The 27,146-nt window shown below is 47.0% G+C and overlaps 1 protein-coding gene across 1 annotated transcript in view; it reads left to right on the top strand.

The window, feature by feature from the left end:
- The window catches only part of Trappc9 (trafficking protein particle complex subunit 9), a 451,464-nt gene that overhangs the window by 66,217 nt on the left and 358,101 nt on the right, over positions 1-27,146 (top strand). Inside the window, exon 9 of the mRNA XM_069991461.1 lies at positions 9,887-10,030. Coding sequence (XP_069847562.1) covers positions 9,887-10,030 — 144 coding nt within the window. The remainder of the gene's footprint in view (positions 1-9,886; positions 10,031-27,146) is intronic.

Raw genomic sequence — 27,146 nt, 5'->3', positions numbered from 1 at the left:
ATAGGGTTTATTTTTTAGAGCAGTTTTTGGCGCATAATGAAATTGGATGTAACATATGGACTGTTGTCATGCTGTCCCCTGCCTCCTCAGAGCACAGCTGTCTCCTCCATCAACACCCCACAGCAGGCCAGAACATTCTTCAGTCCAATTAGAAACTGACATTATAGGAGACTGTTTCAAATCATGGGAAGTACACTACTGTCTTGAGAATGTTTAACTCAGATCTCATCATAAGGAAAATAACCAAACAATCAAAACCAAAAGACATTCTACAAACATTCACGCTGAACTCATAGATGCCACAAAATTGGGGAAGGGACAAAAATGGGACACTGTTTAGATTCAAGGAGACTAAAGGGACATGACAACTAAATGCAGTGTGAGTCTCAAATGGATATTCGGTTTGAGCCATGCCTGAATGCTCCCATGCACCCTGTTATTGGGACAATCAAAATAGTCAGGTACCCTGGCTCGTGCCTGCCATCCTAAGTATCAAGAGGTAGAGATTGAGACCATAGGTAAAAAAAGTTGGGAAGACCTTATCTCAACCAATAGTAATAATAAAATAATAATAATAATAATAATAATAATAATAATAATAATAATAATAATGAAATCTGGATGTGGTGGTACACACCTGTCATCCCAGCTAAGGGGGATGCATGAATAGGAGGATTACAGCATAACTTGGCCATAACCTGAGACTCTATTTGAAAACTAATTAAGGTAAAAGATGTTGGGGGCATGGGCCAAGTGGAAGAGTACCTGACTTTCAAGTGTGAGGCCTTAAGTTCAAACTGCTGTCCCTCCAGTACAAAGTCATCATCAACGACAACAAAAACCCACATTCAAATATAGATAGTAGAGAAGCTAGTCTGTGTTATACTAAACTTCATGAGTTTGGTAAAGATAAATGGAAAATTTTCTGGAAGAATACCCTGCTGGCCCCCACCCCCTTTTCCAGACATACATGTTGCAGTATTTAGGATTAAGGCAACCTGATGTTTGAAACTTGCTTTCAGTTAAGGAAAAAAAAGAACAGTCATTGAGTCAATAGGAACACATAAGCACCCCAAAGTGCACAGTTTACATCAAGTTTGCTCTTGGCGTGGCGCCGTTTCTGGGTTTTGATGAATGGGTAATGTCATGCATGTACAGACAGTGACTCCCACACAGTAGCTTCACTGTCCTAAAAATCCACCTTCCAAGGTCTGGAAGCCTATCCTCACAGTAAAAGGAGTGGCAATATGTAGTTTATTTATTTATTTATTTATTTATTTTTATTTTTATTGTGAAAATACTATACAGAGGGGTTATAATTACATGGGCAAGATAATGAGTACATTGCTTATGAAGCATTGTAGCCTCCTCCTTTGTTTCTACTTCTTATCCCTTCCCATCCTCTCCCCAATAGGTAGCTTTTTTAGATTGGCTTCTCTCGGGTCTTCTCATGGTCAGGAATTCATTTCTTTGTAGCTTTGAACAAGAGTCTACTGTCTAAATATTACCACAGTCACTTAAACACTCATCTAAAGAATCTTGGTTGTCCTCTTGTTACTTTCAAGCTTTGGCAGTTATAAATAAGTGAGCCACAAGCATTCGTGAGCAAGGTTTGTGTGGACATAGGTTTTCTACTCATCTGGATGAATGTCAGGCAGCACAATGGCTGTATCACATGGTAAAGCACCTGTGGCTCTGTGAGAAACTGCCCTACTGTTTTCCCGGTGGCTCTCCATCTGCATTGCCCCATCAGTGTTGTGCCACATCCTTGCCAGCATTAGGTGTTGACAGGGCCTTAGATTTTGGCCACTGTGACGGGTGTATGGTGGTATTTCATGGATGTTTTTAGTTTCAGTTTCCTAATAGTGCATGATAGTGAGCATTTCCACCCTGAGTTTCTTCTTGGGTGAAGCATCTGTGAGATCTTTAATCATTTCAGTGATCAGGTTGTTTGGTTTTTCATTGTTGTATAACTTGAGTAACAGTTTATCAGTCCCTTATCAGATATGTCTTTTGAGAATGTTCTTGCAGTGTGTGTCCTGTGTGCTCATTCTCTTGATGGTGTGTGTCACTTGCAGAGCGCAGGCTTTGAATTTTAATGACAGTTAGCTTGTCAATGCTTTCTTTCATGAATAAGACCATTGGTGTTGCATCTTAGACAATCAGTTACCTAGATTTGTCCCATGTTAATTTTAGGGGTTTTATGGACTAAATTCTGAAACCTTTTATTTTTATTTATTTTTTTGGGTGCAGTCGTGGGGCCTGAACTCTGGGCCTGGGCGCTGTCCCTCAGCTCTTCAGCTCAAGGCTAGCGCTCTAGCACTTGAGCCACAGCACCACTTCCGGCTTTTTTCTTTTTGCTTATGTGGTGCTGAGGAATCGAACCCAGGGCCTCAGGCATGCAAGGTAAGCGCTCTACCACTGAGCCACCTTCCCAGCCCTCTGAAACCTTTTAGAGGAATTTGCATTTTTTCTTTACTTTTGAAAAACAGTTTTAATTATCGTTAGTCAGACCAAGGAGTTTCAGTCAACATGTCAACTTATGAGTACAGTGCACTATGATCATTGTTACCCCTACTGTGTGTCTAGAGCAGCTGCTGTCCCGCGTGAGTGGTTGCCTTCAGCTACTGTCAGTTCAGGCCACTGGGCACACTTGTTTGGCATCAGCATGATTCTCTCCTCTGACACCTGGTAAGGGCAAAACCTCACATCTGGGGCTCTATAGGCAGGCCCAGAGGGGGAGTCTGATCCACACCAGGGCAAGCTGTGGCCTCTTGGTAAGCAATTTCACTGAGTAACTTACTCTCAGTTTGCTGACGTCTAGGGTACAGAGGCTACAGACCTTGTTATATGACCACAGCCAAGCCCCCTAACGTCTGGTCCTGTGTCTGTGCAGGAGGGATGTATGTCTGGAGGGGAGGTGTTCCAAGGGTTGAATTTACACCCGTGAGGAACTTAGGATGGTCTTCACACTTTGCATCTGTCCTATTAGGGAGGTGTTCTGACTACCTCCTTCTCCAGTGGGGCCTGGAAGGCATGGAAGGCCTTCAGTGCTGTCCTTTGCAAGGACAGCTGTGTCAATGGCCCAGCCCCTTGCTGGCCTCTTGGTAGTGTTGGCTGGAATTTCAGGACTGAGATCTGGACAGAGCAGAGGAACTTACGGCATGTCCAGTCAGAGGGCTAATGGTTAACTGGTAGACGAGAAGAGAACCTGAATTTGAGAAGGGAGAGTTTAGCATTCCAACTTGATTTTCCTGTATGATGAAGAAATTTGGACAGCGCGAAGTAGTATCAGTGAAGTCAGAAGAGAAAGTTTTCAGAGCAGTCTCGCCGCTGCCTGTGGGGGACTGCAGGAAGAAGCATGTTTTTCGAGGTTTTGTGCGCCCATTTGGTACGCTTCCGAGGCACTCTTCCTCTATCGCTCCAGGCTAGTGTCAGAGCAAAAGCAAGCCGCTGGGCTTTGTGCAGACTCCATCTTGATTTTCCCTTTCTTTAACGCAGCCAGTCTCTCTGTGAGACTCTTGGCCCCTCCTCCTCGCAGGGATGTGCTTCTCTTGTTCTACCTATCTTACTCCCGGCCATCCCTTAGGTCACAGCTGGACCCCTTCCTTCTAAGACCCTTAGGGTCCCTTCTACCTAAATGGAGTTTTCTTAATTCTGTCTTTCCTAGAAAGACAGAATCCTGTTATTTTTCACTTCATTTCTTGAAATTGTAAGTAGATTAGAAAACATTTGGGGTGATTAGTCAACATTCACCTTCTCCAGCAGTGCGTGAGTGTATGAGAACAGAGATTAGTTCAGCTAGTTTTCCCAGCTGGCCATGGAGGGTCCTCCACCTTTAACGGAGGACCCAATCTTGTGGGCAGTCGCAGTACTGTGTCTATGCTAGTTATCGAAGGGACTGTGTTTCTTGCTCTTCACTTGTTGGTCTGATGATTGAAATAGATTTCTTTTGGAAAATATAAACAAACATGCTTGCGGGGGATTTGGTAGTCCTTACTTGGGCTTCTGACTCAGGAGGGACATTTGTCAGCGTTTCATGGAGAGGTCAGGGAAAGAAGGCCAGCGAGTGAGATCAAATAAAGTAAAAATGGTAAATGTCAGCCCACTGTACTTCTATCTAAAAATACACGCCACTTTAAGCCCATGTCCCCTAATGCCCTGGACCATTTTAAACACTTCTTAGAGAATGAAATGGAAATCTACCAAAATCCAGTCCCTGTGAAGAGAAGGTATCAGGTCAGTGTTCTCAGTCCTGGGCTGTGTTCTGTCTCGTTCCTGAAGTGAACATGTCAGCGTGGGTTCGCAGGGTCAGCAGGCACTCAGCAGTGTGCCCTGTGCACCAGCTCTTGGACCTTCCTGGCACTGCTGTGTGGGAAGAGTCTCTGGCTTGCTGGCTGCAGTCTCCCCCCAGGAACTGGTAGCAGAGGAGACTGGTGCAGCCGACAGGTCTGTACGTGGCAGCTGTTGTCATGTGCAGTAGACGTCCATGGGCCAGCAGCACGAGAACTTTGCCATGGAGTCACATGCTGCAAGTCTGTCTTAAGAACCTTAAGCTGACTGTATGTCCCTCCCCCACAGTATAACCCCTGCTTTCACTGTATTTGATGTCAGTATAACTTGTGGAGGAGATGGGGAAAAACCAGTTGTTTAAGGATACAGGTGGACCTGTTGCAACAATGAGAAGCACAAGTTGTCATGTCCAAAACGAGCTTTACAACGTCGGTGCGGGGGGGGGGGGGAGGGGGAGGAAGGAGAAGGATTGGGATTGGGGGTGAGGGGGGAGGCTGGGAAGGGATGTGAAGGGTAAACAAAGGAGGAGGCTGCAATGCTTGGTAAGAAATGTACGCATTATCCTGCCCATGTAATTGTAACTCCTCTGTACAGTATGTTCACAAATAAAATAAAATTAAATTAAAAAAAAAAAGAACCTTAAGCTGGGACTGATGGCTCAGGCCTGCAATCCTAATTACTCAAGAGCCTGAGCTCTGAGGAGCATAGTTCAAAGCCAGCCTGGAAAGGAAAGTCTTCAAGACTCTTACCTCTAATTAAGCACCAAAAAAGCTCAAAGTGGAGCTGTGGCTCAAGTGGCATAACATTAAAAAGCTCAGGGACACTGCCTGGACCCTGAGTTCAAGCCTCAGGACTGGTGTGCCTGCGTGCGCACGCACGCGCGCGCGCGCACACACACACACACACACACGAACTTTAGTATTTTAGAGGAGGAACACTTTGAATCACAGGAACTTACACACTATTTACTGCTGAGAAAGTGTATACAGTCTTACCCATGATTACCTGTGGGAGGAACTGGCTTATTAAATATTCAAAAAATGAGCAAAATTAAATTCGCTCGATTCCTGTGTATGAAAACAGCTCTCTTGGTGTGGTGCTGTTTGAAGGTCTGACTAGTTTAATCACACATGGATTCCTTTTTAAAAAAAATTTTACTTTGTTATTTTGGAGGTGATATACAGGGGCTACATTTCCATGTGTCAGGTCTCAGTACATTTCCCTTTGCACAGTGACATCTGTTCCCCTCTTTCTCTTCTATGCCCTCCCCCATCTCTGCTCGCAAGTTGTACAGTTCACTTTCATCAGTGTCCCGTGCACTCCACTGCTGCACTTCTCACCCTCTTCCTTGGATTTGCCCCCACACCCTCCCATAGATGTGCACGTAAATATATATATATATCTAAATATATATATATATATATATATATATAATATGTGTATTATAAAGAATACAGAATCATCAGAAAAAGAAAAACCAAATTAAGAAAAAAGTCTTCTGTTTCCACATCTTGGAGTTTGTTTCAATCTGTATGTTACTCTATATAAATATGAAGAAGGGCTTGGGCATTACGCCTTTGTGTGTCTCTCCTAAGCATATCCCCTTTTGGTCTCACTGTGAGTATCTAGAATCCTATGTACTTTGTCCTATCCCAGTTTTAGCTCTAACTTCCACATATCAGGGAGAACATGCACCATTTGTCTCTCTGAACTTGGCTTACCTCTCATAACATGATCTGTTCTAGTCCCATCCATTTCCTTGCAAATGACATTATTTTATTCTTTCTAATGGCTGTGTAAAATTCCATTGTATATAGTTACCACATATTTTGGATCCACTCATCTATTTTGGGGCATCTGGGTTTTTTCCATATCTTCGCTATTGTCAATAGTGCGGCAATGAACGTGGATGTGCAGGTGTCCTTACCATATTCTGGCTCATGATGCTCAGGGTAGATGCCTAGGAGTGGTTTGGCACACATGGATTCTTAATCCTTTTAAGTTTCCTTCCTCTCTCTCTCTCTCTCTCTCTCCCTCCCTCCTTCCCTCCCTCCCTCCCTCCCTTCCTCCCTCCCTTCCTTCCTTCCTTCCCCCTCCCTCCCTCCTTTCTTGCTGTCTTGCTTTCATGGGGCTTGAACTCTGTGCCTGGGTGCTGTCCCTCAGCTGTTCAACTCAAGGCTAGTGCTCTACCACTTGAGCCACAATGCCACTTCTGGTTTTTTTTGGCGTTTAATTGTAGATAAGAGTCTCACGGACTTTCCTGCCCCCACTGGCTTTGGACTATGGTCCTCAGATCTCAGCCTCCTGAGTAGCTAGGATTATAGGTGTGAGCCACCGGTACTCGGATTACTCTTCTTTCTTTTTTAGCATTGGACCATAGCTTTTCCTTTTTTATTTGGTGATAATTGAGCTTTGAACTCAGGGCCTGGTACAGGCTTGGCTGGTGCTCTACAACTTGAGTCATATCTAGCTTGGATTTTTGCTGGTTATTGTGGAGATGAAATCTCATAGCTATTGCTACCCAGGCTGGCTTTGAACTGTGATCCTCTAGATCTCAGCCTCCCGAGTAGCTAGCCTGGCCTGACCCAGCCCTCGCTTCTTTTGACCACATGGGAGTACTGCAGGAATGTGTCTCACTCTTCCTTTTGTGTTGTTGCATGAAGAGCAAAAATTTTATATTCCAAGAGGTTACTGGAAGATGAGAAGCACCCTAGATGGAAAGTAGGGCCGTGTGTGTGTGTGTGTGTGTGTGTGTGTGTGTGTGTGTGTGTGTGTGTGTGTGTGTGTGTGTGTGTGTGTGTGTGTGTGTGTGTGTGTGTGTGTGTGTGTGTGTGTGTGTGTGTGTGTGTGTGTGTGTGTGTGTGTGTGTGTGTGTGTGTGTGTGTGTTCTGGAAGATGAGAAGCACCCTAGATGGAAAGTAGGGCCGTGTGTGTGTGTGTGTGTGTTGAGAGCTCTAAGAATTTCAGTGAATAAATTGTTAAGAAATACCCTAAATATACAACAATTAGAAGAGTACAATCAGCCCATCACCTAGATTACATTGTGTCTATGTTTTAATATTTTTACCCTTTTTCCTTTGTTCATTCTTTGCTGGAATATTTTATAGCAGGTTCTAGAAGGTAGCTCATTTTAGCCTCATGTACTTGAGTATGCATGTCTTGAACAGCTAGGCTTTTATCTTGACATGCATGCTAGTTAAGAACCAACTGTGCACCAGGCTTCCTGCTAGGTATTAGGGTCCCTGGATGAATGAAGAAGATGTATTCCTGACTGCCAGTGCAGGGTTGAGGGGGGAAACAAAATCACGAGCTTCTGGGCACCTCACTGCGCCTCTGTCAGCTGAGGTTTGTGGATGAAGAGAGAAGAGGGCTGTGCAGGACAGGGCCTGAGAAGGGGTCAGCAGTGGTCATGGGAGGAAGAGCCCCCTGCCAGTGGGTATTGTAGGCAGCCACAGTTCAGTTCAGGAGGGAGCAATCCGTGCTGGCTGGCGGTGGGACAGGCTCCTTCCGTGTTCCCTGTTCTCATCTGGCAATGTTGATTGCCTGCTTCCATGCTGGCTGTGCACTGAAATCAGAAATAACAGTCTTCACACTTGGGAACTCATAACCTGAGTGGGGGAGTTTGACACACAAATAGGTAATTTTACTTCATTAGTGAGATCTGATAAGTGTAGAATCCATTCTGGAAAAGACAGGAAAACAGGTGGCACCATCAATCATTTCACAGCTAGAGTCAGAGGCCGGCCGTTTTGTGTTAACCACATTAAATTCATTGAGTCATAATGTCATTAGCATTTATCAGCTGGCATTTCTGGAGACTTTATGATAAATGGTCACCACGCTTGAAATGGCTTGCTGTGTCCTAGAGTTCTGTTTGGTCACTTTCTCCTGGTGACCACCTCCTCGCTGCCAGCCAGCGCGGCGAGCCCCACCAGCCGTGCCGTGAGCTGCTGTGTCTCCTCAGCACACTTGCTTCCCAAGGACTCATTGCTGGGCGCCCCCTCAAGAAAGGGAGCCCCGGGGGAGGGGGGAGTGTGGGAGAGGGAGATGGGAAAGGATGGGAAGGGGAAACAAAGGAGGAGGCAACAATGCTTGATAAGAAATGTACTCTTGTCCATGTAATTGCAACCCCTCTGTACAGCATTTTCACAATAAAAAAAAAAAAAAGAAAGGGAGCCCCCAGGGACAGACACTTTATCCCCTCCCCGCTCTGGTCGTGCCTGTTGGTAATAGGTTCCCGGTGAATGCTTGCTAGTTGACCATTTCAGTGAGTGGTCATCGTGCATGGGCCTGATGCACCTGGTGTGCTTTTGTGGCCTAAGTCTCAGCTCAGTGGGAACGGTGGGCATGAGCTACCTCTTTGGGCAGGAGTTGGGGACTCAGCTTGCCTGGCCTCTCCTTGGCCGTGCTGAGAGCGGAGCTTAGGGTGCAGTCTCTACTGGAGAGCCCTCACTGTGACTCAGCGTGGGGAAGCCTGCAGCTGAGGTCACCCGGACTTCCCTGGGGAGCCTTCACCAGGGACAGGAGCCCTGCCTGGGGCAGCAGAGGAGGCCTGGTGGAGGCAGCGTCTTGGCATCAGACTGGCACTTGTGTCTGGTGATCCCCCCAAACATCCCTGGTCCCCTGTTTCTCTGCATTCTAACACCAGGGTTCCTTCCCCACGGCACATCCTGGTTTTTTAAATTTTTTTTTGGCAGTTCTGTGGATCACACTGAGGGCATTGCGCTTGCTGGTCTGCCACTCACCACACATCTTGAGCCTTGCATCTTCTTCATAAAGGGCTTCACGGTAGAGAATATTTAGATTAGTATTTGTTGACAAAAAGGGAAGTGGAATCAAAGACTGTGAACTTCTGTGGTGTTTCAGTTGGCCGTGCACTGAGATTTCCGCTATTATTTTACACATGCCGTGTTGGGGGTGGCGGGCGGGCGGGAGGGGGGAGGACAGCTATATAAATCCCTTGGTAACATCTTTATCTAGTTTAGCCAGGTTTCTGCATTCTTCTCATGCTTCAGAGAAATACTTTTTTTTTTTTAGCCTAAGACCTGGATTTGAACTCAGTATTGTTCTACCACCGCTAAACCCTGTACTTTTTTTTTTTTTTTTTTTTTGTCAGTCATGGGGCCTGAACTCTGGGCCTGGGCGCTGTCCCTCAGCTCTTCAGCTCAAGGCCAGCCCCACTTGAGCCACGGCGCCACTTCCGGGTTTTTCTGCTTATGTGGTGCTGAGCCCAGGGCCCCATGCATGCATGGAGCCACCTTCCCAGCCCTAAATCCTGTACTTTCAAATTTTAATTTTTATTGTTATTATAAAGATGATGTACAGAGGGGTGACAGTTTCATAAGTCAGGTAATAAGTACATTTCCTAATTTATTATTATTATTATTTTTTTTTTTTCTTATATGGTACTGAGGAATTGAACCCAGGGCCTCAGGCATGCAAGGCAAGCGCTCTACCACTGAGCCACCTTCCCAGCCCCTTTTTGTGGTCTTTGAGTGTGACGGTTGAAGCTGTTGTGTTTGAGTTGCCAGACAGATCTTACATGTGACACTGAGCATGTTTCCTCTGTGACACTTTGTGACTTTCTCTGTAGGAACACACAGAGGCTGGGCCGCCGTCCAGATGCGATTGCTTCACGAGCTGGTCTACGCCTCCCGAAGGATGGGGGACCCTGCCCTGGCTGTGCGACACCTGTCCTTTCTTCTGCAGACCATGCTGGACTTCCTGTCAGATCAGGGTGAGTGTGTTCCGACTGGGGTTCTTTTGACTGAGAGACTTTGCGGGTTCATGGAAGCCCTGGTCTGGGTGTGAGCTTGTTTTGGGCACCAGGTACCAGGCTCCCCCTGCCCTTGCCGTCCTTCCTCTTTTCACTTCTTGAGCTCTCAGGGCACTGCCCCTGTTCTTCTAGGCCTCTCCTGGCTCTCACCATGCGTTATACCTTCCTCTCAGCCCTTGGCCTCTTCCTCAGCCTCTGGTTTGGACACCTTTGCCTTTGCTTGCACTGCATTTAATTACCTGCTAAGGTGAGAGGCTCCTGTAGAGGACACTGCTCAGTGGGCATGAGTAAGGAGGCCTCGGGTCAGTTGCTTTGTGCTGAAAGTCGTTATTTTCTTTTTTTTCTTTTCATTGTCTTTTGAGTTCTACTTCAAGTTCTGGAAGAGAAAATAGACTTCACGTGTGAGTTGGAATTAGCCACGGTAGGCTTTCCATTCCACGGCGTTCCAAGAGTGAGGCTAGAAGAGATTGTGTCCGTGTGGATGACTGACAGGCCCCAAGGGGACCTCGTCAGGCAATTACAGGATGGAGGCAGCTAGGATAGCAGTATCGTCCTTTCTGGGGTTTTGTTGTGTGTGGCTAGGTCCTGGTGGACAGTATCTCCCCTGTTTCTGTGTTCTTGCCAGGCACAAGTAGCCTTTTGTCTTTGATGAAGCCGCAGCATGATCGCTAGGGGAGTGTGAAGTGTAAGAGGTCCTGCCTGGGTGTTTGTAGGTAGTAGGAACATTTGTTTGCCCATAAAGTGCTTGTGGGATCCTAACAGTTGCTAGAGGTCATGCTCAGTAGAACTTGGGTCTTTCATGAACTGTTGGACCAGCTGCTGTGTTCTGAAACACAGGCGTGTGCTGTGTCTGGCTAGTTGGAGTCTTCTGAGGAGACAAAAGTCGGGGGGCAATGAAGATCTTTCCACTCATCTCCCCACTGATTACTGTCTCAGCAAATCCATCAGTAAGTCCTTCACGAGGCTCTGTTTTCTCACGTGGTCAAGTAAGATGGGGAAAGTTCTCTGTTGGTTTGCTATCTTGGAGTGATAGTTACATTGATTTAGTGGATGACCTTTCCCCTAAAGAGCTGCCTGGCCACGAGCATTTGTAAACGTGGCCTGGAAGTGCGGCAGGAGGGAGAGACCGCAGATAGCCAAGTGCACTCGCGGTTGAAGACAGTGCCACCTGGGTGTCTCCCGCTTCCCCCTGCCCCTCCCCCCGCCACCCCTCCTTTGCAGGGCGCGCGGCAAGGTCTGCACTCCCCGGGCCTTTGCTGGTTTTTTTTTTTTTTTATTGTGAAAGCACCATATAGAGGGGTTACAATTACATGGGCAAGGTAATGAGCACATGTGTTTTTGCAAGTTGTTCTGGAGGTTTCCTGTCTGGACATGCAGGTACAAGGCCTCCGTGGCGTTATCGCATGGATTCACAGAGCCGTTGGCGTCCCAGGCCTCAGGGCTTGTCATGCAGACGGAATGAAACGGTGTCATTTGGTAGAAAATGGATGGAACTGAGAACATCATGTTAAATGGCATAAACTAGTCTCTTTCTCTCTCTCTCTCTCTCGCCTTGAATTCAGGGTCTGGATGCTGTCCCTGAGCTTTTCTGCCCAAGGCTAGCACTCTACTACTGTGAGCCACAGAACCACTTCTCTAAGCCAATCTTATAAAGACACTTATTGCATGTGTTCTCGTGTGTGTGTGTGTGTGTGTGTGTGTGTGTGTGTGTGTGTGTGTGTGTGTGTGTGTGTGTGTGTGTGTGTGTGTGTGTGTGTGTGTGTGTGTGTGCGCGCGCGTGCGCACGCTAGGGGAGACCAGAACAGAACAGAATGGACTAGAATGAGATGGAACAGAGCAGAACGGAACAGAGCAGAGCAGAACAGTGGTCGGGACAACTGGGCTTCTGAATGTGCTGAAGCCCAGCGCTGGGGGGGGGGGGGGGGGCCCTTGCCACCATCATGTACAGTAGATTGTGCAGGGAGGCTGCCACTCAGCTGCGGTCACGCGGGAGCCTAGTTCTGGTAACCCAGGTGCCATGTGGACTCGAGTCACAGAACATGGTGCCCACCAGCCTCCTCCCCAGGGCAGAGGACAGGGTAGAGGAGGTCAGGATCTGGCTCTTTCGCCTCAGTCCCTCACTGTTGCTGGGATTCTAACAGGTTTCTGGCTAGGCTGGTTTGAGTATAGAGGCAATCGTGTTCCCAAGGCAGATAGCATCTGAAATATGGGCACCCGGTCTCCAGGCTCCTTCCCTGCACCCACGCTGGGTATTGGGCAGTGTGCAGATGTGACGGCTTGGGAACTGGCATGCAGTGGGTGCCTACCCTGCCACATGCCTGTCACGCTTTTGTCTCTCATTGCCATGGACTTCTAAAAGCTAACAGATGATTTTACCAAGAAATAATTCCCATACCAAATAATTCTCCTGTGTAAGTATAGTCAGAGGTTTGCACAATAGATATCAAGAGGCACTCTGTGGATGACCCTGGGCACAAAGGACCATTTACTGATGCAACCAGTAGAGGATGCAGCCTGCAGCTTCTGGCTTCCCTGTGGATGCCCCCATCTCTCCATTCTCATGGGTAGTGTTGCTCCTTACTCAGTCATGCAAGCCCCGGCCCTTGCAGTGATCTTGCACACATGCCTGAGGCTGTGTCTGCCCTGGGGGCCTTCTTATCTCTGGGGCCTTCTTGCTGCTCTGTCTCTGGCATGCTTCTTCAGATGAGAGTTCCTACCTTGACCCAATTCTGGCCATCCTTTCGTTTTATTCTGTGTACTGCCCTAAGATTTCCTTTAGTTGCAAATCTGATCATATTATGTCTTTGCTTAAGACTTCCCCTGGCTTCCCCTTACTTCTCTGGGATACATTCTGGCTCCTCTTTGCCTCCTTCCCCCATTCCTCTTTTCAACCCTTATTGCATCTTACTTATTGCATCTTCTACTCCCCACAGTGCCTCTGGATCCCTTGGTGCCAGGCCAGGTGCTTCCCCCGCCATGGGTGGGCCAGTGTGCCTGGATCATCACATCTCACATTGAGCAGGACCCCAGAGCAGCGTCTCTGCTGAACATGACCCCTTGTGCCCACTCGTCCCACCCTTCCCTCCTCAGCACCCCGCCCCTCACCAGCTGCCTGTCTTGTCACACATGCAGAGGACAGCACCTGTCTGTCAGCTGTGTCTCGTGGCTGCGTACATGCTCTGCGCAGCCCTTCCCTCCTGTCCTTGCGCCCATGCATGCACTTCTCAGTCCTGCTGTACCTCTGGCTTCTGTGAGGCAGACACTGGCCTCAGCGCCTGGTTCTGTGTCCTCTTGTCACTTTGTGCACACACCTTTGAATCTTGTTTAAACTATCCTCTTTCGGTTCTTATATAGTTATGGATATGTGTACTGATCACAGCAGTCTACCTGGAGACAGAGACATCTTTGAGTCTTAGTCTTTTTTTTTTTTTTTGTCGGTCCTGGGGCTTGAACTCTGGACCTGGGTGCTGTCCCTCAGCTCTTCAGCTCAAGGCGAGCGCTCTACCACTTGAGCTACAGCGCCATTTCCAGTTTTCTGGTGGTCTATTGGAGATAGGAGTCTCACAGTCTCTCCTGCCCGGGCTGGCTTTGAACCGCGATCCTCAGATCTCAGCCTCCTGAGTAGCTAGGATTACAGGCGTGAGCCACCAGCGCCTGGCCTTGAGTCTTAGTCTTTGTTGCAGGAGAGAAATTTGACAGGGTAGGGCTTATTACTTGGTCAGCTGTTCTAAGCATTTGTATTGCTGTTGAGACATATCGCCAAATTGCCTTCTGAAAGGATTGTTCTAATTATACTTCTGGCAGCAGTGCCTCTGGTTCAGTGTATAGAATGTCGCCTGATGGTTTTAATTTATATTTTCTTGATAATGTGAAGAGTTGGGTGTTTTTTCACTGTGTTTGTTTACCAGCTGGAACACTTTCAGTGGAACTCTTTTAAGGTCCTCTAGTTGTGCCCCTGTCCCTTGCCGCAATGGATTTTTACTCCAAGGTTGATGGGCTTTGGGGCTTGTGTCCTGGCCACTGTGCCTGTTCAGTGGTCAGACTGGGCTCTCAGCCCTGCCCCAGTGGGCATGCACAGCAGGAGGTGAATGGAGCCTGTGTCCTGGGACCTGCCCAGGGTGGCGGCGACTGGGGATATGTGTGAGTGTATCTATCTATAGAGTGTAGCGGGCCTGAGGGCGGGACCTCCCCGCAGGAGGCCACAGCTGCCAGAACTCTGCGCTCACCATTGCAGGATGGCTTTCCTCAGTATGATCTGACATTTAAACCATAGCTGGACCTGAAACGTCATCTCACTGAAAGGAGAGTCAGCTCACCATGTGTGAACTTGCTGGTGGTGTGACCACACTGGCTGAATGGGTGCGTTTACTGACTGTGCCAAGTGCTTTTCCATTTCAGAACCTCTCCCTCCCTGTCCCCACTAACCCATCAAAAAGCTCATCCCCCTTCTAATGCTTGTGTTCTGTAATGCGTGTGTTCTGTAACGTGAGTGTGTTCTGTGGAGGGTATTTGTAGAGTATTTGTAGGTGGCCTCCCTCTCACCTTTTGCTTGAGTACTATCCTGAGTTTTTATCCCGAGATGGATTTTGAGGAATGGACCCGTCTTTTATGGTTGATCCCATGATTATTCTCCTGGTAAATTACAGGAGTTAGGCAGGACAGGAAGCAAAGCTGAAGGATGGGATTGGGGTCTAAACTATTTCATGTGACAGCATTTAGTGGAGAAGTGTGAAGCCACAGGAGCAGCTGCAGCCTTCCTGGATCCTGTAGAAGGAGAGTCTAGGTACAGAGTTCTTCCCAAGGACTGGCCTGCGCATCTCAGTCCTGGCCATCTCTGTCCAAGGTTCAAAGTTCTGTGATCCAGCTGCCTCCTGTGGATGGGTTCAGGCTAAGGAGGGCAATGGTCTCCTGTGAATGAGAGGGGCTGAGGGAGGGCAATGGTCTCCTGTGAATGGGAGGGGCTGGGGGAGGGCAATGGTCTCCTGTGAATGGGAGGGCCTGGGGGAGGGCAATGGTCTCCTGTGAATGGGAGGGGTTGGGGGAGGGCAATGGTCTCCTGTGAATGGGAGGGGCTGGGGGAGGACAGTGGTCTCCTGTGAATGGGAGGGGCTGAGGGAGGGCAGGGGTGTCCTTAAATGGGCAGGGGCTGGGGGAGGGCAGCTGTGCCCCCAGGTGTCTGTAAGCATGCACTGCCAAGCCCTGTACCAGGCTGAGGCTGCCGCAGCCTCCCTGCCCCAGCTCTGTGCAGAGGGCCCAGGAGTCAGCACCCAGCTCACCTAAGAGGACACGGGAAGATTTTAATGGCAGATGTGAATCACAAGTCCTATTTTTTTCAGGCAGCAGTAGATAGAAAAAAACCAAACCCGGGCTGGGAAGGTGGCTCAGTGGTCTAGAGTGCTTGCCTTGCATGCCTGAGGCCCTGGGTCGATTCCTCAGCACCACATAAGAAAAAAGTTGGAAGTGGTGCTGTGGCTCAAGTGGTAGGGTGCTAGGCTTGAGCTGAAGAGCTGAGGGACAGTGCCCAGGCCCAGAGTTCAGGCCCCATGACCGGACCCCCCCCCAAAAAAAAACCCACCAAGAACAGGCATTTATTTTCCCCTCTCTCTAACATAGTTGATATTTTACTTATTGTGTAACACCCAGGACAACTTCGTGTTTTGTATCTCTGTGGGACACCCACACTTACAGGAATAGATGGGCTAGGCAGGAGTAATAGTGATAATACCCCTCGGCCGTTGCAAGGTGCTGACCTGATGTCATGGGATGCTTTTGAGCCACCTTGAGGAGAAGAGTAAGCAAACTCTCCAGTCCCTGCTAAAGTCTTGGTTCTTCACGGAACTATGTGGATTGAGTTGTGAGCCAGTTCTGGGAGATGTTGAGGCTCAGGCAGGTGCATGGGATCCTGGAGGGTCCTAGTTAGGGATGGGGTGGGGAGAACTGCTGAGCAAGAAAGGCAGCTCTTTTGTTTTCCTTTTATTTCTTGCAAGTTGGGCTCAGCTGGCCTTAAGCTGGACTGGATGTGACCTTGGACTTGCCTCTAGAGCCCAGGCTGTACAGTAAGGCTTGGGAACTTGAAGTGGCCGAGGCCTAAGGCCAGGTGTTTGCTGTTGATGTTCCTAGCTGCAGTCCAGGTACCACAGAACACATGATGCTTGCAGCTCTGTAGACTCTGGCACTGGAAAGGAGATCCTGATGCCTGAAAGGGCTGGGCAGGGTGATGGAGCTGTGAGCAAGAATCAGTCTGGAGCTGGGCACAGAGGAAGCTGCCCAGTATGGAAGGTGCTGACCACATCCCTCTCTGGAAAGGAAGGAAGGAAGGAAGGAAGGAAGGAGGGACAAGTTCTAGGGCTCTGGGAGTGAGTTAGAGAGATTGCCTGGATGTCTTTGGGATGGGGAACAAGAGCAATATGGAGAAGCCAAGATCACTGCCTTCTGTGCTCACCCCCCACCCTCCCAAGACAAGGCGCCCAGGGGCTTTAGGTAGTTTGGCTTTCTTAGGTGCAACCCACATGGGCATTTATTACCATCTACTTTATTTTCCAGTATGGATTTGGGATTGAAACCACAGGCTGTCACTTACTGCTTTAGTTTCCTTAACACTTCTGATCTCATTGGGCCCCTGAGTGGAGACCCTTTGACATCTCCACTCCTCCAGGGCTGTGCCAGCCTGCTCTGGGTCTTCACTGCTCCCCCCTGCCCCCCAGGCCTTCTGAAATAACAGAAAGGCAAGCAAGATCCCTCAGTGTCCTTTTGTGAGGACAGCAGGATTTAGAAGAGATGCATTTTGGGAAGCCAAGAACAAGAAGGTGCCACTATTGGTGTCACTGGCATGACACCCCAAGTTAGAGCAGGGGGCACTCCTGTAGCCAGTGTCAGGCTCCTAGAGACGGTGAGGCTGTGGTGGGGACACTGAGGGGGCAGGAGAGGGAGCAGTGTGGCGTGAATAGCTCGTCACTTGCTCAGGGACAGCCTTGTCATCTCTGATGTGACCAAGTGATTCCAGCGCCGAGCTCTGTTCCATGCTCTGGCAGCTCCGTTATTAGCTGCCTCCATAGTGCTGATCTCCGGCTCTGTTCTGATTTCGTGATTTTGATTAGAAGTTTGCCGCAGCACGTGGAACCCCCTGCCACACTTGGATGCTTACCAAGCATCCACGGGTGCAGCCTCGATTGGCCCCCGCTCAGCCGTTTTGCCGACAGAGGCTCAGGGCAGGTGGGTCTTGCACACCCTGGCCTGCACGGCCCCCATGTGATGGAGCTGGAGGCCATGGGCCATTCCCATCTGCCGGCCTGGCTCTCAGACTGAGCCCAACCTATTTTCTAGTCCTGCTTGGCTCAGCCTCATGCTAGTAGGTCACAGTCTTGACATACTAAGGTTAGTTAATTCATCTTTTCATTTGCCTAGCTAGTATTTATCTTGTAAGTACTTCTGTGTTTTTCCGCAGATGCGGCACCTTGGATACACAGAGAGAAAATGGCCTGCCTTAGCCTTTGAGTCTAATGACAGTTGTTGTTACACACTTTTGTTGTTGGGTGCTGCTGTGTGGTCCTCACAAGCGTCAACCTTACCCCGCGGAGTTGCGGAGGCTTATTTTATGGGGAGGAAGCTGAGGCAGACGTTGATTAGTTAGCCACCCTTGTGTAGTTCCTGGAGGAGCTGGGATTGCGTGCAGCCAGGGGCCCTGGGCTGTCACCCTTCTCCACTGCCCCCGATGGTCTCCAGCGGGCCAGGCCCACTCACTGGACGTGGGGTCCTCTTGCTGACAGTGACAGGAGCTGAGCCCACCAAAGGCTGTGTCAGCTGGCCTCAGACACCGCACTTCTCGTTGTCCCTGCATGGAGGAAGTTATCTATCAACTTAGATGTGCTTGTTATTTGTTTGAAAGACAAGAATTGGATGAGATAGAAAATGTCAGACGTAATTTATTCAGCTATTCCTTCATTTTGCCGCCAGGTCATTACTCTGCTACTCGGCCCAAAGAAAATGCATTAAAAGTTTGCCATTCATCAGTGTCACTGTAGATGGGGACTTGGCTGGTGGAGCTGTGCTGCAGTGAGGCCTTGATCTTGATGAGACGGGTGACACTCTCTCATGTTACTGCATTTGGGGGGATGGGATGGACAGCAAAGGAAAGGGATGCAGTCCCCGCATACTGCCCGAGGTCCGGCCTCCCAGCTCCACTCACATCCTCTGGATGGCTGCAGAGCAGAGGGAAGTGTCCACAGGCCGGTAGGACCAGCATCCTGAGCATGGCGCACCTGCCTGTGGAGATATGAGAAACACCCGTGGGGCAAAGGCTTGCGGCACTGCAGCTGTGAGCATCGTGTCCTAAGACCACTTTAAATGCGAAGCAGCATCTCTTCAGGGATGTGACGCAGGAACTTGTTTATTTCACTCACAGCACCTTGGGGAAGAAAACTGAACAGCTGGTTTCAGGAAAATTATGAAATTAGTTATATATCTGAGACAATGATTTGTTACAAAAGATGTTATTAAGATCAGAAATTACAGGGCTGGAGGTGCGGCTCAAGTGGTAGAGTACCAAGCCAAAACAAAACTAGACATTATAAAAGGGATATTTGAAGACATAAATTAAAAAGTATTTCTTTGAAGATTTATGGTATTGATTTAAGAGTGAAGCTCTTAGTCCATTCAAGATATACGTTTTTTTTTTTGGTGCTAGTTCTTGAGCTTGAACTCAGAGCCTGGGTAACTGTCTCTGAGATTTTTTACTCAAGGTTGACTCTCTACCGCTTGACCTATGCCTCTACTTCTGGTTTTCTGGTGGTTTATTGAAGATAAGCGTCTCATGGACTTACCTGCCTAGACTGGCTTTGAACCATAATCCTTAGATCTCAGCCTCTTGAGGAGCTAGGATGACAGGTGTGAGCCATTGGCTATATATATATATATATATATAATTTGTAAACAAAGATTTGCTCATGATTTTATATACTTGGACTTCCATTTCTGACCTCTGAGCGTCAGCTTCTCAGTGAAGGCTGAATGTCTGCTGGATGTCTTCTGGCATCTAAAAGACACCAGATCCTCAGATGCTGGAGATCCTTACCAGAATTCCTTGTCTTTCCTACTCTTGGCAATCTTAACACTTTTGGAGTCATCTTCAAGTTGCTCTTCTTGTCTTGTATTCCACTAATTGCTTAGAATGAGCTCAGAATTGAGTTTAGCTGAATTCATACTTTCTCCATCCATACTGAGATGGTCTCATGTATACCAGGCATTTTTTGTTGTTTAAATTTATCAGATGTTTTTGTGGAAATGCTGTTGTACTAGGCTCTGCTCTTAAGTGTTCTGTTTTCCCTCTTGGGAAGAAATGAATAGGTTCTTCCTTTGCACAGTCTCATTACCTCACTTCATTCTCAGCATTTCATTGTGTCCTAAGAGTAATTTCCTGTTTGTCCCCTTGGTGGTGAGGGCCACATCTTATTTACTTTTTACTTTCAGTCATTTGGCAATGCTTTTCCTTGAAAGTGGTCAGTCAGTGGGTAACTAAATTAATGTAACATTGCCTTTTCCCAAATTTCTTCTTGAACTGCATTAACCCCAGTAGACATAGTGAGAGAAGGGAAGTAGAGGATAAGGTTAGTATTCTTGAGATGAGAAGCCATCTGCATGCTGTAAGGTAGGAATCTGTCCACCTGTGAGTAGATGTCCAGTATTTGCTTGTTAAGTGAATGTTGAATGAAATACCAGGTAGTTTTAAAAGGAAGGGAGAGCTCTGAGCACATTGCGAATGAGAGGCCGTGGTAGAGAGATAGAAGGCACACAGGGCTAGGAGTAATTCTTGAGCTTTGATTTACTCTGCAGATTAAGATCTGATCTTGACCTTTGTTGTCCTTATTCTACAGTCAGCCTTGCCTTTGTTAAGGTGTGTGGGGAAGCAGTTGCGGTTAGGTGTGTCAGTGCCTGGTACATTGTCTGTCTTGTGTCAGACATCTGTGGTGCTGCCATCGTTGGAGGCCAACCATGATGTTGCCTTGAGTTCGGTTCTCTCCTCTGGGCTAGAAGGCGCTTCCCAGGGTCTTTGCTGCACTGGTGTTTATCTTACTGAGGACATTTACAACTTTACAAAATTACATCCAAAATACTTTCAACCAAGATGCCAAAAACACACATTTGGTCAAGGACATGCTTTTTAATAATGGTGTGGGGAGAACTGAATGTCCGTCTGCAAAGTAATGAGGCCAGATTCCAAAATGAGCCCAAGGTAGATTAAACACTTAATGTATCCCAAACCATAAAACCACTAGAAGACAACAAGGGAAACGTTCTGTGACATTGGTTTAGGTAAGGTGTAGGTAAGGATTTTTTGGATAAGAAAATGAAAAGAAAACAAGAAAAATTATATCAAACTAAAAAGCTTCTTCTTTTTCTTTTTCTTTTACTTGTTGTTGTTGTTGTTGTTGATCATGGGGCTTGAGCTAAGGGTCTGGGCGCTGTCCCTCAGCTCTTCAGCTCAAGGCCAGCGCTTTACCCCTTGAACCACAGTGCCACTTCCAGTTTTCTGGAGGTTTATTGGAGATAGGAGTCTCATGGACTTTCCTGACCAGGCTGGCTTTGAACCATGATCCTTAGGTCTCAGCCTCCTGAGTAGCTAAGATTACAGGTGTGAGTCACCGGCTTACTTTAAAAAAAAAATTAATTTTAATTTAATTTTATTGCCAAGTTGATATACAGAGGGGTTACAGTTACATGTGTAAGGTAATGGGTACATTTCTTGTTGAACATTGTTACCTCCTCCCTTAGAAAGCTTCTTTCTATACAGCAGAGGAAATAATTGAGAGTGAAGAGACAGCCTAAAGAATGGAGAAAATGTTTTCAGCCTCCTCATTCAACAAGAGTTTTATATCCTGATTTTTCTTTCTAAAACCTTTTGGAAGTCCAATTTCAAGGTTTTAGTATACCATGAATATGCTGCTTTTAGGTATCTTGGAAAACAATTCAGTGGGAAAATTGTGCATAATTGTACATAGACAAGTGCTATTAGCATTTTAGTGTAGTTCTTTTCTATTGTTTTCCATTATTTTCAAATTGGTTATTTTTTGATTATTTAAAAAATTAACAAAAATAAAAATTAATAAAAATAGAAATTTAAAAATTAGTTTTATAAATTAATAATACAATTTTTTTTTGTCGGTTGTGGGGCCTGAACTCTGGGCCTGTGCGCTGTCCCTCAGATCTTCAGCTCAAGGCAAGTGTTCTATCTACTTGAAGCATAGCGCCACTTCCAGCTTTTTCTGCTTATGTGGTGCTGAGGAATCGAACCCAGGGCCTCATGCATGCTAGGCAAGCACTCTACCACTGAGCCACCTTCCTAGCCTCTAATTTTTAAAATTAACAATTCAAATGTAATTCTGTGTCTTGACTTTCCATACAACATGACAGACATTTCCACATTATTGAAAAACTTTTATAAATGTCATTTAAAATGATAGAATTTATTCCTTTCCTTTCCTTTCCTTTCCTTTCCCTCCCTCCCTCCCTCCCTCCCTCCCTCCCTCCCTCCCTCCCTCCCTCCCTCCCTTCCTTCCTTCCTTCCTTCCTTCCCCCCTCCTCTCTCTTTCTGTCTTTCTCTCTTTCTTTTTGTTGGTTGTGGGGCTTGAACTCTGGGCCTGGGTGCTGTCCTTCAGCTCTTCAGCTCAAGGCTAGTGCTCTACCACAGCTCCACTTCCAGTTTTCTGGTGGTTTATTGGAGATAAGGGTCTCACGGACTTTCCTGCCTGGGCTCGCTTTGAACTGCAATCCCCAGATCTCAGCCTCCCGAGTAGCTAGGGTTATGGCATGAGCCACTGGCGCCCAGCTTAGAATTAATTTTCATTATGTTACTGTATACTGGTTTACATAAGCATGACTTTACAGTTTGGTGTACAGGTTCTGCTTACCAAGTCTTTATTCATAAGGATTTTTTCCTTTTAGCTGTTCCGTCAAGACCTCTAGAGATGTTTACAAGTTTTCTAGGTAGTGTTTAAAATGCATAATTATATAATGAGCTGATTGATTTAATACAGTTGCCATTCATTTTGGTACACTGTTTATATACTTGAAAGGAGCATGGAGAAATATTTAATCTCTGGAAAACTTGAATGACTGCTTATCAGAGATTCCAGCGTGTCACTAGGTAAATTAAGTGATGAACAGAGATAAAGTAATGTCCATGGGAGACAGTTAGTGTAGCTCAGTGCAAGCTTATCAGTTCATCAGTATTCTGTTAAGGAAAAGGTTTGTTTTCTTGTTTCATGACAGTTCTTGGATGCCGCCTGGTCTGGCCTATCATTTATCTTCGTAATGGTGGCAGGTGACTTTTTCATTCTTTGAAGGTGCACCATGATGTTACCTGAATGTTTATGTGTGGGGGGGAAAGTCAATTCTTCTGGCTATATTATAGGTTTAACTCAGCACTCTGGAGGACAAACTGCAGCATTGTGAGTTTGAGGCCAGCCTGGGCAATGTAGTGATATTCTTCACTCGTTGCATACATTGGATTGGTTGTTTCAGGCTGGATTTGCTAATAACTTGGGCTAATCTGGGTGGGAAGTATCACAGAATTAGAAAAGCAAAACATTTGAGTCTACAGATTTGAGTAAAAATGGAACGTAGTCACTCATTACCTCAGTAACCTCATGAAATCACAATCCTCAAGTTCCCCATCTAGAAAATGGGCGTAGTAATACCCAAGGAAGTCACTCTGTGTGGTGGAACAAGCACTAGGTTAAAAAGCTTAGGGCTAAAACCTTTGCTTCACTCACTTGCAGGGTGACTTTCTAGAGGTTATTTGGCCTTGGGGTGTTCCCTGGGGTGGCTTCTTCTTGGTGGATCTAGAATGCTCATTTGTCCTTTTACTTCCAGGAGGGCACTGGAGATTCCAGGCTGTTGGTGTGGCGTTCTGCTTTCTTTCATTTACTTGCCAGCTGTGGTATTGGGGTGACAGTGGTCACGGGACACAAGTGGGGAAGTCCTTCCTCCTTTATTTTCTGCAAGCTTGTTTGAATGAGATTAACATTATTTCTTGGATGTGAACATGAGACCATCTGGGAGAGGAGTCCCTCCCTGCCCCCTCAGCCACTTCTGTTCATGAGTTGTGATTGTAGATTCAAGAAAAACAGGGTTGTTAAGATTGTCCTTTTCTTCTTATGGCATTTCCCCTCTAGGAATTCTTCTGTTCTATCAGCTCCCAGGCTGGCTGGTGGTGCTGTTTGTAATATTCCCTTCCTCTAGCAGCACAGGTCTGCCCCTTCTCCTCCAGGAGTTCAGGACTGGGCTTCTTTCCCAGGGGCTCATTGTTTTATTGACTTTTTTTAAAGAGACGACTTTTGACATTGTTGGTTTTCTTTATTTTGCATCATTCATTTTGTTCCCCCTCCCCTCCCCCCGATATCTACAGTGGCATGTTAAGTAATTAACTTTAGACATTTCTCTTTTTCTAATTTTAACATTTACAGCTATGAAATTTTCTCTAAAGGTGGTTTCCTTTTGGTCTGCTACATTTTGTTACTGTTGAGTTAGAACTCTGAAAAATTTTCTTTTCTTCTCATCTGGAATTCTGTGTGTGGCTTAGCCTTCCAGCTTCTGCAAATAGATGAATGGTTGTGACTGAGCTCTGCTTTAATATTGTCATTACAACATACTGAGGTTTGTGTTCTGGTGGAACCACAACCTGTGTCCTGCGGTTGTGCATCCAGTGTTCCATGAACGTCAACTAGAAGACATTTGCTGGTTTGTGTAAATCTTCTGTGTCCTTATTGGGATTTTCTTACCATTGGTGAGATTATGCAATTTTTTCTTTCTGTTTCTAACGTATTTCACTTCTTGTAATGTTCTCCAGGTCCATTCATGTTGTGGCAAATAGCAGGATCTCCTGTGTATGCGAGAGTTCTAGGCTTGAACTCAGGGTCTGGGGGCTGTCCCTGAGCTTTATGTGCTCTAGGCTAGTGCTTTTCCACTTGAGCCACAGCTCCATTTCTGACTTTTTGTGGTTAATTGGAGATAAGAGTCTCATGGAATTTGCTGACTGAGCTCACTTGGAACCATGATCCTCAGATCTCAGCCTTCTGAGTAGCTAGGATGACAGTATGAATTACCGGTGCCTGGTGATTTTGGTGTATTTTAAAATAGATACCACATTCTCTTCATCCATTCATGCCGTCAGTGGACATCTAGTTGTTTCTCTGTCCTGAGCGCTGTGCGCAGGGCTGTGATGACTGGGGGGGGGGGGGGCTGTCTCTGAGGTGTGGGTTTTCTGCCCCTCGGGTGTGCTTCCAGCAGAGGGATTGTGGATTGCTGGGGGAGCCTCCACCCTCTTTCTGCATAACCGCAGTGCTCCACAGTTCCCTTCTCTCCACATCCCTGCCAGCATGAGGATGTTGAAAGATGGATAATATTCTTAGGAAAACAGCTCAGGTGTTAACTGGGGCTTTCTGGAAGTGTGGATTCAGGATTGACGCACTGACCGTTTTATATCCCTGTACTCTTCTCCCTTAGTCCTTAGTGTTTTCTCCTTTTTGTCTCCTCCCTGTTTAGAATACCGTAACTGACTTCCTGCACACCCGGCTGTCTCAGGTTGTTAGTAAGAAGAAACAAGAATAAGCTGTGAAATCGTGGTGTGCCGGTTTTCATGCCCACATCAACTCTTGAAATGCCAAATGGCCCATGAATTGTTTGTGATCAAAAGTTTGCTGATCACATTTTCTGCTTCTATAAAGAACGTTATAATTAGGTGACAGCCAGTTTTCATTAGAGGTGTTCTTCTATCTGCATGAATTCTTTAATTTCTGGGGTGGAAAAATGTGCTCTTGAGGGCATGAGGTGCTCTAATTGAACTGAAATCATTGTTGGAAGTGCTGGTCAACATGAAATGAGATATATTGATTTTTAGTGAAGCGAATTAAGGACCAAATCACAGGCTTGGAAATGATCAGGCTTTATTACAAGCTTTCCTTCAGCTTGGTTGGGGTGCAGATGCCAGTCACCGTGGGGCCGTGTGCTCTGTTGTGCTGTGGTGAACAGGGTCTGGCTGTCAGGCCTCCTCTGTGGGGCAGGAGGACCAGCCAGCTTTGTTCCTCTGCGTGAGGCCCCCATGGCCCAAACACCTCCCCACGAGCCCTGCTTGCTGACACTGCTGCATTGGGTAGGGGTGGGAATATTTCCCCACAAGAAGTCTCAGGACACTGCAGCCGTGGTTACAATGAAACCACAGCTAACAGTGAGCTGTCGGTTGTGCAGTGGCAGAGGTATGCTCTTGCTGCAGTCAAGGTGACTGCTGAGGTCCCTCAGAATCCCCCATAGCAAATAGCAAGCCTGAAGCCCCATCAGGAGGGTCTGGGATGGAGAGAGCCTACACGCTGTGTTCCACCCCAGCGTGGCCCTCAGGCCTTCCTCTGGGCGAGGCTGGTCAGGTACTCCGTGACTTCTCGCTAGTTTCGCATGTGGTATTTGGCACTGCAGATAGATTCATTGCCTCCTGTATTTTAGCAGCTCTTACGGAGAGCATGTATGGAGCTGGTGTAATTCAATCTAATAAGACACCTGAACCCTAACTGCTCTATCCAGCATTAGGCAAATTAGATAATTTGCATGGTATCAGCTGGAGCCCTGGGGGAGACTTATCATCTATAAATTGAAGATGATTTGATTATTTAAAGATTTTTTTTCCCTGTTGAAGATCAACATTACCATGTTGTATTTAAAAGTGGTTCTGCTCACTTTCCTGCTCCCTAAAGAAGGCTGCTTTCAGCAGAAAATGTCGGCTGGCGGCTTCCTGGACAGCGGCTGCCTGAGACCTACCAATTTCTGTGGTCCTAGCCTGGGCAGCGCCCTCATCCATATCTACCTGTTCTCTGACCACATCAGTGTCGGCTCATGTCTGTGGGTTGCTGGTCTCCAGGTGTCATCTCTAGTGACCCCCTTCCCCTTCCTGTAGGAAAACCAGGCTCAGTAGACACAGAGGGACATCCCGGCCACGTACAGCTGCTCTTCTCTGCTAGGCCCCCTTGCCCTCTGTAGTAGCTTTTCTCTGGCATTTTGTAGAGGAAAGAGATGCCTGAAGACGTGAACCCCCTTGCTCACTTCCTTCCCTCAAATCAATCATTTTCTTAATTCTTTAAGGCACCATGTGAAGTCTCTGTCTCTGTCTCTGTCTCTGTCTCTCTCTCACACACACACGCACACTCACACACAGCAGGATTGCAGTATGCAGTACTGAGGTTGAACGCAGGGTCTTGCACTCAGGGTTCTAGGCTCCATCACAGGAGCCACGCTTCCAGCCTCTTTTCAGGTTGGTAATTTCTAAGGTAGGCTCTTACTTTGTGTCTGGGATGGCCAGGCTGTGATCCTTCCCTGTCACTGGGGATGACAGCCTTACACCGCTGTCCAGCCACTGTACTTCCCCTGTAGCTGGGTAACAGCTGTGTGCTGTTGTACCCAGCCGTTGCTTGAGATACAGTCTTGCAAATTTCTTTTTGCCTAGGCTGGCTTTGGACTCCAGCTTGCATCTCCACCTTCCAAATAGCTAGGATTACAGAATAGAGCCACTGTGCTGGCAAATCTCAGATTTCCTGTGTGCTCTATGGAGGTAGTACCACTTGTCATCCTGAGCTTTTACCCTTGTGAGAGTATGTCGTGGACAATAGGCAAACATGGCCACCACCACCTGTGTCTCCTTTCTTCCTTCTTGGTCTTTTCTCACAACACTTTTAATGTGCTTCAGAACATTGGCTTGTGATTATTGCTTCAATATATGTCATACACTACATTGTGTTTGGTGCTTAGTACTCATGGAAAAAAATATTTTTCTAGTGTCTTTGATCCCTCCAGCCCCACAAAGTCTCATGATTGTTTCCCAGCAAGTGGATGCCTCCTGGATTACAGCAGAGTCACTGGGCTTTATCTGAGTCCAGGCTTCTCCAGGGGAGTCTCTTTTTTTGTCTCTGGTGGTTACTGCTCTTCCCCCCACCCCTGCCTGATTTTTTTTTCTTCCTTTCTTTTGATGGTATTAGAGTTTGAACTCAGGACTTGTACTTGGTAGCTGGTGCTGTACTACTGAGTCAGCTCTGGCCCTTCC

Source organism: Dipodomys merriami, unplaced genomic scaffold, assembly GCF_024711535.1.
Source record: "Dipodomys merriami isolate MVZ:Mamm:240054 unplaced genomic scaffold, mDipMer1.0.p SCAF_4, whole genome shotgun sequence".
In the NCBI taxonomy this organism is placed as follows: domain Eukaryota; kingdom Metazoa; phylum Chordata; class Mammalia; order Rodentia; family Heteromyidae; genus Dipodomys; species Dipodomys merriami.
This window is presented reverse-complemented; position numbering and strand designations above follow the sequence as displayed.